The 13,372-nt window shown below is 34.3% G+C and overlaps 1 protein-coding gene across 1 annotated transcript in view; it reads right to left on the reverse strand.

The window, feature by feature from the left end:
* The window catches only part of ARHGAP42 (Rho GTPase activating protein 42), a 281,197-nt gene that overhangs the window by 39,778 nt on the left and 228,047 nt on the right, over positions 1–13,372 (reverse strand). Inside the window, exons 9-12 of the mRNA XM_065881548.1 lie at positions 10,983–11,083; positions 9,171–9,280; positions 6,771–6,849; positions 5,343–5,382 (exon numbers count right to left, since the gene is read on the reverse strand). Coding sequence (XP_065737620.1) covers positions 5,343–5,382; positions 6,771–6,849; positions 9,171–9,280; positions 10,983–11,083 — 330 coding nt within the window. The remainder of the gene's footprint in view (positions 1–5,342; positions 5,383–6,770; positions 6,850–9,170; positions 9,281–10,982; positions 11,084–13,372) is intronic.

Genomic DNA, 13,372 nt, shown 5'->3' on the forward strand with positions numbered 1-13,372 from the left:
AAAAAAAAGATTACTTAAGAGACCTATGGTGCAACATCAAGAGGAATAATATTCTCATTGTAGGGGCCCCAGAAGGAGAATAGATACAAAAAGGGGAAGAAAATTTATTTGACAAAATAATGGCTAAAAACATCCCTAACTGGGGGAAAGAAACAGACATTGAAGTCAAGGAAGCACAGAGAATTCCAAATAAGATGAACCCAAAGAGATCCAAAACAAGCACATTACAATTAAAATGTCAAAAGTTAAATACAAGGAGAGAATCATAAAAGAAGCGAGAGAAAAACAACTTGTTACATATAAAGGAAGCTCCATGAGATTAACATCTGATCATTCAGCAAAAAATTTAAAGTCCAGAAGGGAATGGCACAATATATTTAAAGTGTTGAAAAGAAAAAACTTTCAACCAAAAATATTCTACAGGCAAGGTTATCATTCAGAACTGAAGGAGAGATAAAGAGTTTTCTACAGAAGCAAAAGCTAAAGGAGATCATCAACACCTAATCTGCCTTACAAGAAATGTTAAAGGGACTTCTTCAAGACGAAAAATAAGGGTATTAAATAGTAACAAGAAAACATAGAAAAGTCAAAATCTCATTGGTAAAGGCAAATATATAGTAAAGTTAGTGGATTAACCATTTATAAAGCTAGTATAAAGGTTAAAAGACAAAAGTAGTAAAGTTAACTGTAACTACAATAATTAAGGGATACAAAGACAAGATGTAAATATAACATCAAAAACATGAAATGAGAGTGGGAGAAGTAAAAATGTACAGTTTTTAGAATGTGTCCAAACTTAAGTTGCTATCAGCTTATAACAGAGTACTACACACACACACACACACACACATAGTTTTTCTATATATGAAGCTCATGGAAACCACAAACCAAAAACTTATAGTAGATACACTAAAGATAATGAGAAAGAAATCTACAGACAACATGAAAGAAAGTCATCAAACCACAAAGGAAGAGAGCAAGAAAAGAAAGGAACAGAGAAGAACTATAAAAACAGCCAGAAAACAAGTTGCAAAATGGCAATAAGTACATACTTGTTAATAACTACTTTAAATTTAAATGGACAAAATTCTCCAATCAAAAGCCATAGAGTGGCTGAATGGATTAAAGAACAAGACACAATTATATGTTGCCTACAAGAGATTCAGTTCAGATCTAAGGACACAAGCAGGCTGAAAGTGAAGGGATGAAAAAAGAAAAGGAAACAAAACAAAAACAAAAGAAAAACTGGTGTAGCTATACTTATATCAGACAAAACAGACTTTAAAACAAAGACTGTAATAAAAGACAAAGAAGGGCATTACAGAATGATAAAGGAGTCACTCCAACAAGAGGTTATAACATTTTAAAATATATATGAAACAACATAGGAGTACCTTAATATAGAAAGCAGATATTACCAGACCTAAGGGGAGAACCTGACAGCAATACAATAATAGTAGGGGACTTTAACACCCTACTTCCATTAATGGACAGATTATCCAGACAGAAAATAAGGAAACAATGGCTTTAAACAGCATATTAGACCAGATATACTTAATAGACACATATAGAACATACCATCCAAAAGCAGCAGAGTACACATTCTTCTCAAGTGCACATGGAACATTCTCCAGGATAGATTACATTTTATGCCACAAAACAAATCTCAATAAATTTAAGAAGACTGAAATCATATAAAACATCTTTTACAACCACAATGGTATAAAACTAGACCTACAAGAAGAAAACTGGAAAAATCACAAATACGTGGAGATTAAATAACATGCTACTGAACAACCAATGGGTTATAAGAAATCCGAGGGGAAATCAATAAATAATATGAACAATGAAAATGGAAATACAACATTCCAAAATCTATGGGACAAAGCAAAAGCTGTTGTAAGAGGGAAGTTTATAGCAATACAGGCCTACCTAAAGAAAAAAGACAAATCTCAAACAATCTAACTTTAAACCTAAAGTACATAGAAAAAGAAGAATGAAGTCCAAAGGTAGTAGAAGGAAGGAAATAATAAAGATCAGTGTGAAAATAAATAAAACAGAGACTAAAAAAAATTTTTAAAAAATCAATGAAACCAAGAGGTAGTTCTTTGAAAAGATAAACAAAATGGACAAATCTTTAGCTAGAATAACCAAGAATAAAAGAGAGAGGGCTCAAATAAGTAGTCGAAAATGAAAGAGGAGAAATTACAACCGATACCAGAGAAATACAAAGGATCATGAGAGACTACTAAGAACAATTATATGCCAACAAATTGGATAACCTAGAATATAGAAACATATTATCTTCCAAGACTTAATTATAAAGAAATAAAATATCTGAATAGACTGATTATTAGTAAAGAGATTGCAAAAAAATCCCAACAAACAAAAGTACAGGATCGGAGAGTGTCACCCATGGAGTCTATCAAACATCCAAAGATTCAATACCTATCCTTCTCAAACTCATCCAAAAATTGAAGAAGAGGGAACATTTCCAAACTCATTTTATGTAGCCAGCATTATTCTGATACCAAAATCAGACAAGGGCACCACAAAAAAGAAAACCAATACCCCTGATGAAAATAGATGTAAAAATCTTCAACAAAATATCAGCAAACTGAATTCAACAATATATAAAAAGAATCATACAACATGATCAAGTGAGACTTATTCCAAGGATGCAAGGCTAGTTCAACATCCACAAATCAATAAACATGATACATACATTTACAAAATGAAGAATAAAAATCATATGATCATTTCCATAGATGCAGAGAAAGCATCTGACAAAATTCAACTTCCAATTATGATGAAAACTCTCAACACAGTGGGTATAGAGGGAACATACATTGACATAATAAAGGCCATATATGACAAGTCCACAGGCAATATCATATTCAATGGTGAAAAGATGAAAGCTTTTCCTTTAAGATTAGGAACTATAGAAGGATGTCAACTCTCACTACTTTTGTTCAACATAATATTTGAAGTCCTAGACACAGAAATTAGGCTAAAAAAAAAGGAATCCCAATTGGAAAGGAAGAAGAAAAAATGTCACTATTTGCAGATGGCATGATACTGTATAGAGAAAACAAACTATAGACTCCACCAAAAAAACCTCTTAGAACTAATAAATGAATTCAGTAAAGTTTCAGGATACAAAATCAATATACAGAAATCTGTTGCCTTTTTATACACTAATTACAAAATATCAGAAAAGGTAACTAGGAAAACAATCCCATTTACAACTGCATCAAAAAGAGTAAAATATCCAGTAATAAATTTAACCAAGGAGGTGAAAGATGTACATTGAAAACTCTAAGACACTGATGAAAGAAATTTAAGATGACACAAACAAATGGAAAGGTATACCATGCTTATGAATTGGAAAAATGAGTATCATTAAAATGACCATACTACCCAAGGCAATCTGCAGATTCAATGTAATCCCTATCATTTATCACAGAAGTAGAATTAATAATTCTAAAATTGTATGGAACCATGAAAGACCCTGAATAGACAAAAGAATCATGAGAAAAACAAACCAAAAAAAAAAAAAAAAGTCAAAGAAAAAAAAAAAAGGTGAAGGTATCAAACTCCCTGATTGCAAACTAAACTATAAAGTTATAGTAATCAATACAGTATGGTATTGGCATAAAAACAGATGCATAAATCAATGGAACAGAGTAGAGGGCCCAGAAATAAACTCATATATATATATATATATATATATATATATATATATATATATATATATATATGAATAAATAATTTATGACAAAGGAGTAAAGAATATACCGTGGGAAAAAGACAGTCTCTTCAATAAATGGTGCTAGGAAAACTGGACAGACACATGCAAAGAAATGAATCTAGACCACTATCTTATTCCACACACAAAAATCAACTCAAAATGGATTAAAACTTAAAATAGTCCTGAATCCATAAAACTTTTAGAAGAAAACATAGGCAATGAGCTCCTTGATATCAGTGTTGGCATGGAATTTTTGAATCTGACCCCAAAAGCAAAGGCAACAAAAGTAAAAATAAACAAGTGGGACTACATCAAACAGAAAAGCTTCTGCAGGGCTTCCCTGGTGGCGCAGTGGTTGAGAGTCCGCCTGCCGATGCAGGGGACGCGGGTTTGTGCCCCGGTCCAGGAAGATCCCACATGCCGCGGAGCGGCTGGGCCCGTGAGCCATGGCCGCTGAGCCTGCGCGTCCGGAGCCTGTGCTCCGCAAGGGGAGAGGCCACAACAGTGAGAGGCCCGTGTATGGCAAAAAACTAAAAAAAATTAAAAAAAAAAAAAAAAGAAAAGCTTCTGCACAGCAAAGGAAACCATCAGCAAAATGTAGTGGTGACCTACTGAATGGGAGAAAATATTTGCAAATCATATATGATAAGGAGTTAATATCCAAAATATATAAAGAATTCAAACAACTCAATAGTGAAAAACAATTTGATTAAAAAATGGGCAGAGGATCTATGTAGATATTTTTTCCAAAACACATACAGACGGCCCACAGGCACATGAAAAGATGTTCAACACCACTAATCATCAGAGAAATACAAATCAAAACCACAATGAAATATCACCTCCCACCTGCTATAATGGCTATCATCAAAAAGACAAGAAATAACAAGTTTTGTAGAGGATGTGGAGAGAAGAGAAACTCTGTACACTATTGGTGGGAAAGTATATTGGTGCAGCCACTATGGAAAATAGTAAAAAGGTACTTCGAAGTTTAAGAACAGAGCTACCATATGATCCAGCTATTCTACTTCTGGGTATTTATCCAAAGAAAATGAAAACACTAATTCAAAAAGATATATACACTGCTATGTTCATTGCAGCATTATTTACAATACCCAAGATATGGATATAACCTAAATTTCCATTGGTGGAGGACTGGATAAAGAAGACATGCTATATATACGCAATGGACAACTACTCAGCTGCAAAAAAGGAAACTTTGCCATTTGCAAGAACATGGAGGGACCTCAAAGGCATTATGCTAAGTGAAGTAAGTCAGAGAAAGACAAATACCATATGATTTTACTTATATGTGGAATATACAAAACAAAACAAACAAAGAAAATGAAACCAAACTCAGATATAGAGAACAGATTCATGGTTATCAGAAGGGAAGGGGGTTGGAGGGTGGGTGAAATGGATGAAGGGGGACAATCGTATGGTGACAGGTGGTACTAGACTTATTGCGGTAATCACTTCACAGTGTATACAAAGATTAAATTACTATGTTGTACACCTGAAACTAACATGGTACTTCAACTAAAAAAAAATCTATGTGATAACATTTGAAATAATTATTAGAATGACTTACTTTCTTCTTTCTTGCTAATAATCGCAGGCAGAGTATAAATCTAAAAAACAAAGGAAGTCAGTCAGTTACTTGCAATTAATGACCCAGCACAGAAGATTACCAGGGTGATATTGGTACATTGATACACAAAGGGAGTGTCTTGATTTCAAGGTCTTACAACTACTGTGTCCACAATGCCATCTCCCCAGCCTGACTTCCAAGCCTCCCACTCCTTTCCATCCCCGGCTGTCCTGCCCTGGGCAAAGTTTTACCTCTTTCCCTCTGATCTAAGCATCTTATTCTATTCTCCAACATGATGCATAATTTCCCTTCTTCAGGAAGTATCTCATGATGGATTTCACCTGATTGTTCCTTCCTTAAATTATCTGCTTAGCGTTTTTTTCTCAGTGTGTACAATCCTAACTTGTACTTGTTGAGCTATCACACTGTCTTCTAAATTTCTTCTAGGTCAGGGCTTGCTCCTCAACTGTTAGTGGTAAAGAACCAATCTCCTTTGTTTTTAATTTTTAATCTGTCACTGACTGACATTTTTATAAATTACAATAAAATTTAAAGGTAATACACATAATAAAGAATAGATGCAGAGTCCAAATTTTTTATTATTAAATTCAACAGATGTAAAATGACTTCTCATTGCTATAAAATTTTCCAGATGCTTAATCATAATCTCTGCACTCATCTTATTGTAGCCTGGTAACGGTTTGTAGGATGGACTCAGTCTGGGGACCACACTTTGTGTAGCTGTGTTGTTGCATAGGTACTTTTCAGAAGAATGGTCACAGGTTCTCTGCCATTTAAAAGATAGTTTTCAAGGGACAGGCTGGTGCATCCTATTTGCTCTGTGTGCTCATGCCTCTAATCATTTATTGCAGTGTTCTTCACAAAAGTTATCAATGATTTATTCCCTTTTTTATATAAGCCTCCCTGATAATTTTAAGTAAATTATGTCAACATCAAAATAACTATTATAAAAATGGGGATCTGGATAGAGGGAAAATGTTAAGCCACAAACAGTTTTAGCAAAGGAGATTTTTAAACAATGGTCTAGGACCAGGATTAGTTCTTTCCCTGAAACGTGTTCATCATGTTGATCATAAAGCCTAGCACAAGCCTTGCAGAGTGGGCACTCAAGAATTATTAACTAAATAAAATAATCTAATCAATGTAGCCAAATTAATGATAATACGTAATTTTTTAAAGTAATTTTAGGGTTTTAAATTAGTCCTGGAAGTCCCCTGGGGAAATGAATTAAGAAGTTGGTGTTATGTGCCAGTGACGCAACACTAGGAAAACAGTAAGAGTCTCTACTCCTCTATTTGCTATTTTAATATTTTCAAATACACTATAGACATATAAAATTTTTTTCAGATGTACTTTGCAATTATTAGAACAATAAAATCTAAATTACAGAATATGTCATATCCCTACCGGTTCCTTCCCATCCATGGCTTCAAGCCAGAGTTTCCGATTAGCTTCTGAAAAGGCTTGCAATGTGATGATTCCATGCCTATTAAAAAATATTTTATATATTCAATTTACTACTTTTATGCCTTTACACATTAATTATTTTTTAAAAATTCTTAGCTAACTTTAAAAGTAAAATTTAAAGAAAAAGCAGGAAAGAGAAAAAAGAAATGAAAAGAGAGAAAAGAAGATAGGAAAGAGAAGAAAAAAGAAGGAATTTAAAAAATGACATCAATAAGTGTTTTAGGTATAAAACTATCTGAAGGAGCTTAGGCTCATACTATTTCCCCTGAAATGACCAAAAAGGATGAAAAGCTACATTCACAGAAGTTCAAAAGCACCAAAACATTCCACAGTATGAGAATGATTAAGATTATGACCCAACGTGGTACAACTAGTCACTAAAAATAATTACAATGAGTATATAGCAATATGGAAAGCCTTATACTATAACCAGTCAATTATTAAGAAGACACTAAAACCAAAGTGTTTACATATACAATGATCACAATATTACAATTAATATGTATAAAAACAACTCTCTCCCATGCACCCATTCTGAGATAGCAACTTGAGGATGTGCTTCAAGAAACGAGCAAGCAAAGGGAGGAAGGAAACCAATATAAGAGAGAGAAAAATAGAAAATTCAGAAAAAAGTAAAATTAATCTAATTAATTGTGGAGGCTGTCCATAAGATAAAAAGAAAACTAGAGGGTTCTGAGAAAAGGTACATGAAGAAGGAAATTTCATTTAAATATTGTGTGGTTAAAAGCCTGGAGTGGGTTAAAACTGTGATAAAGGCATATATCTCTAAGTAAACAGGAAAACAGCTCATTAGACTGATAGGAAAAGGGAAAATGTATTATAAAGATCAAGGTAATTTTATCTTAGAGAATTTAAGTCAGTGTAAAACACAAATAATAACAACAATCAATACTTGTTGGCCGTTTATTATGCACCAAGCACTGTGTTATAAGTATGTCTCCTTTATTATCTCATTTATTCCTCACAACAACCCTTTGATGTGGGTACTGATTATCCTTGTTTTACAGATGAAACAACTAAAGCACAGAGTTTAACAGTGTGCTCCAAGGATATATCTAGAAAGTGTCGGAAAAAAGAAAAGAGAAACCACTAACATGTTGGTATTTATCTACATAGAAAAACCAGAAGTTCCTACCACAAAACTATTAAAACCAAGAGTTCAACAACTGTACTGTATATAGATTGATATATAAAAAAAAAAATTAATAGCCTTTCTCTATGGCAATCTTAACCATAAAACAAAAAAAGAGTTTCTACTAAAGAACTTTATTCAAAATTTAAATAAAAAGAATATACCCGAAAACAAATCTGAAAAAAATATATATGTAAAAGATATGTAAAGTCCTTGGGAGAGTTCAACTCACCATTGATTAATTTATTGAAATTTAATAACTTTAATGGAACTCCAGTCAAAAATCCCAAAGGATGTTTTGGAGAGAAAGGGAAACTTAATAAGCAGATCTATAAATCATAAGAACACAGGGCCAAAATAGCTAACACTATTTTAAAGAAGCATAAGAACAAGGCCATGCCCTACTAAACAGTTAACAAGCTATCGTACGTAAGCTATAGTATATAACAGTGTATATAATATGTCAGAGTATATATACAGTGTATACACACACACACACAAAGCTAGAGGTATTCAGAAAAGCATAGTGGTAATGCAGGGGAAGAAAAATAGATTATGGAATGCAACACAGATCAAGAAACATACTCCTCCTTATTTTGTTTCTATTCTACTTGTATTGAAACAATAAAGGAACAGAGCTAAATAATTCCACTACATGATAAGCTTGAATGCACAAAGAGCTTTATGTCTCTCCCAATATTCTGTGGCTAAGAATGCCCAGAACAGTGTTGTGTACATGGTAGGCACTGATTTTCACTGGCTAAAGGAAGCTTATGGAATTTGCAGTTGTGTCTTATTATTCCTTGGGAACAAGACCACTAGATTTCAAAATCATACAAAAAGGCTGACCCAGGAGCCATGAACAATGCCGTCAGGTTTCTTCATTTTGATGGGGACCTCGGTCCACAATATGCACTTTCTCCTAAGGCAGTCATCTTTATTGATTTTTCCAGATTCTTCTCTGAGTGATATTACCCTTTGGTAGCACTCTGTGTCTGAGTTATTTTTTCGAAAGCATCATGCAATACTTATTTGTTGAATAAACAAGTGAAAGAATGAAATAAACATATATATTGTCTTTAAAAAAGAGACTGAAAAACAAGCACTTTATGCTGTTTCATATTTACATCTATACATAGAAACAAATAATTTAGATTATTAAAAAATATAAAGTGAAAAGTTCAAACCTTTCGACTACTTCTATGTCAAAGCAGAATCGTTTATCAATTGAATCTGTCTTTCGTCGGATACAGGATTTTAATTTAAACATTTCTGGTGAGCTAGTAACGAGGCCATTCTGAAACAAGAAGTGGAGCACATTACTGACATGATGACAAGGTGAACTGAAATATATTAAATACACCACCTAAAGTTTCCATATTAAAATGACAACTTAGAGTACAGTTTATGTATAAAGATCATAATCACATCCTGTTTCTATAAATACAAAGACTTCTGCCTAATGTTAACTGCCCAACTGTAATACACCAAACCATTTATTAATAAATTAATCACATATACATGTTTTATTCAAAGAATTCTGTGACATGCCTGTCTAGTACCCTTCAACATATTTACTTATAAAGTTAAATTATACTATAATATGTGTGTGTGTGTGTTTGTATTGGAGCCGTAGAGTATTAAATGATAGCTGGCTCAAAACCTCAAGAGAGCTACCAAAATAATAAAGTTCTAGTAGATACTTGCTATAATGCTATTTCTATCATGCACACCACGTGATTCCCCTGCTGGTAACCGACTAGTAGTCTGCTGCTAAAACTAAACTAAACCTCTTTTGACAGGATCCAACATAGGCTCAATTCATAATTCTCTTCTATACCTGAAATGCCAGTCAATTTTAAGGGGAATATTTACCTAATGCCTGGTTAATTCTATTGTCTCTGGTTGCAAATCTCTTTTATTAATAGAACTCTGGCTTGGTCTATTTATTATTAGCTCACTGACTGTCACATAAACTGACTTTTGGGCAATATCTTTTCTTATGAAACTTTTAGAGTAGAAACTAGGCATGATTATAGCATTTAATAACTTCTTGTGAGAGTAGCCATCTAAGGTTTCTTTTTCTCTGGTATGTTCTCCTTTATTTTATGTCTCTTACTTTGAATTATTAGACTCTAATGAATGCCCAAGCACAATAAGTTTCAGCTGATGTATTTGAGTATGTGTCTAAGTTAGATCAACATTTACCTCTGCCATGATCTATACCACAAATTAGCTGAGTAAGTCACTTACTTTCTATTGTCTTTATTTTTTAATCAGGTAAAATGAGGCTAGCCTAAATAATCTTTAGGATAACTCCCAGCTCTAGGATTCTTAGATGGCGGCTCAATTATTTAATTCACAGGTCCAATTGTTTGCCATATTCATATCTTAACTCACAAAAAGAGTGTACACTACATGCAATAAAGGCGTTGTATTCTGTAGCACTTCCGCATATAAGGTACACTTTGTTCTGTACTGTTCACTACCCATGCGAGACATTCAGTGACTGATTTACTTTAGGGGTAAATAAGCATTGATTGATTTCTTCTGAGAAACTTTGCTGGCCAGCGTTTCAGTAAGTAGTACACAGTGCAGAAAAGGAAGTGGCATGCAGGGGCAAACCTGGGCTCCCACAAGAGACCACCTGGAAGAAAGATGCAGACGCAGTGAGCCTGGACCAGCCACTGACAGTCTCTATGGGCTGCTGGCCAACCAACAACGCAAACAACTCTGCTGCCAGGGATAGGAGATGACACCTACCAAGGTGTCCCTACATTTAATATAACTGCTTATAAACATTCCATGGCCAAAATAAAAGAAAAATCCTGGCCACTCTTTATAAGTCTTCAAGGTCACTAAAGAGAGAAAAATTTTTGACTTTTCAATTTTTAAAAATTGTGAGCACGTTTATTAGAAAAATAAACACACATGATTTTTGTTTGTTTTGCTTCCATTACTTAAATAACAAGCTCAATTAAAAAACAAAAACAACTCACCATTTTCCCACTGGATTTCATTTCTGAAACACTCATTGTAAATGTTTTACTTCCCTTATCATATGTACAATAGTGTTTAATCCATGTAAAACCAAGCGGTCCTAGTGTAAGGAAACAAACATTACAGATTGTTAATAAATGATCTGTATCTAAGTTTGTACAGTTTTCGATGCTATGAAACACAACTGAGTATTTCCATAGACCATGCAAGTTGGGAATGCTTACTGTGAGTGAGAAAGGCTAGTCTGGAGCAAGAGTGGTATAGGGTAGAGTGTCTTGCAGCCAAACAACTTGGCTTTATTTACAGTACCGACACTCACTCTGTAAACTCAAGAGTTACTTTAGATCTGAACTTCAGTTATCTCATCTGTAAAAGTGGTATACTTGCATCCCGTAGAGGTAGGAAGCATGAGAAATGACAGTCTGAGGTACTATAACAGGTCTTCTTACTTCTATCTTTGTCCTCTATTTTTGAAACTGCCAGAAATACCCTGCTAAAAATTTAGCCAGGTCATTTCACCCCTTTGTTCAAAACTCTCCAGTCATTTCCCACATTACCCCAGATAAAAACCAAAGGCCCCACATGATCTGGCTCCTCAGTATTGATCTCACTGCCTTTTGCCTCATATACTCTACTCCAGCTACACTGGCCCTCTTGCTGATCTCAGCACTCAGTGAATGCATTTCTACCCCAGAGCATTTGCACTTAACTGGACTACTTTTCCTTCAGATAGCTGCATGACAATGTCATTTCTTTCAGGTCTTTTACTAAATGTCACCTTTATAAAATGGCCTTTTCTGTAGAGATAGCTAACATCACAACACCCTCACCTTGATATTTCTTATGTCTCTTTCTTGTTTTAACTTTATTTCTTCACTTTACCACTGATATGACTAACATTTTACTAATTTACCCAATTTATTGTCTGTCTCCATCACTAAGGCTCTATGAGAACAGGAACAAGTGATGTCCTGCTGACTAGTATATTCTTAATCCTTAGAACAGGGACAGACATACAGTTGTTCCTCAATAAAGATTTGTTAAGTGAAAGAAGGAATGAATCACTCATCTTTCTCTAAGACTTTACTGACCATAGAGTTATTTCCTCTTAACACTAATCTGAAAAAAGTGAATTCAAATTACTCTTTAAAAGGAAAATAATTTCTACCATTTATATTAAAAGCTGTATATGTAAACTGCTCACTTTCTTTTTCCCCATAAACACAATCCTGCTGTGGTGTGCAACCCTTTCCCATAGTGTGCCACTTAATCATCCAGTAGTCTTAAAAACTGTTTAATGATGCTTCACCAGGGCACAGGGATGCACCATAAGTTCAATTTTTTCATGACCCGGGTAGAAAACCTTCAGCTTTTCCCCAGGGAAGCCAATTATCCTGCACCCAAATGCCGTAGAGGGCTGAGAGGGTTGAAAATGGAGTTTGTTTCCTATAGCTTCTTCATGTAGGGTCCCATTTGGCTTAACACCTGGATCTCTCTAGCAACAATTATGTACAATGTTATTGCTGGCTTGGTTTTACAACCATATATCCAAAAGCAAGAAACTGAATTGTAAAGATGCACCACTTGAGAAAAGTGTTTCATGAGCCATTTGAATTTTTTTTCTATAATAATAGTGCCCTTGGTGTCATGTTTAGCTTTAACCACTCCAGATTTTAAAATTATGGGGTGCAGCTATATACTTGATAATCACAAAAGATTACTACAATTAACTTCAATTCTGTTTTGGGACCATTTCACGCTATAATACTTAACAATACTTGTTGATAACTCTGTTACATGTGGTGTAAAACACTTACAGGCTTAGAGCTGATTAGTGGAAAGTGGCTGGATAGAAATCCTTATAGTGACTTTACTACTTAGGAAGCGATTTATGAAGCAATATTAACTGTAATTTTTAAATAAAGCTGCTGCAACACTCTGATGACATTTTAGACCCAAGGTGTTTTTTCCTGCCTCCATCTTAAGTTCAGAACCTCATGCATTCAATCTTCAAGTGTGCTGCACACACATGCTGCTTTCTTTAAAGTTGCCTGGCACCAGGCCAGGGCAGACGTTCTTAGGCAAGCAATTCTGAAGTCCCTAAAAAAAGTCTGGGTAAATAGAATTTATTATAGCTCTAAAGTTGCAAAACAAAACAAGATTTTACCCAGTGATCATCTGAGGTTGCTGAGATGATGTCTGTGGAATGGGAGGGAATTAACATTCACTGAATACCTACTAAGCGCCAACATTTTATCTAGGAACTTTTAAAGTCAGACATTATAAAGTACATTTTACATAAAAGAAAATAAAGCTTAAGAGCTGCAGATGGTACTACTTTCTTCATCAATAGGACATGTGATTGGAGTTGTTCTTTTCAGAGGAATGA

The sequence above is a fragment of the Phocoena phocoena genome, chromosome 8 (assembly GCF_963924675.1).
Source record: "Phocoena phocoena chromosome 8, mPhoPho1.1, whole genome shotgun sequence".
In the NCBI taxonomy this organism is placed as follows: Eukaryota; Metazoa; Chordata; class Mammalia; order Artiodactyla; family Phocoenidae; genus Phocoena; species Phocoena phocoena.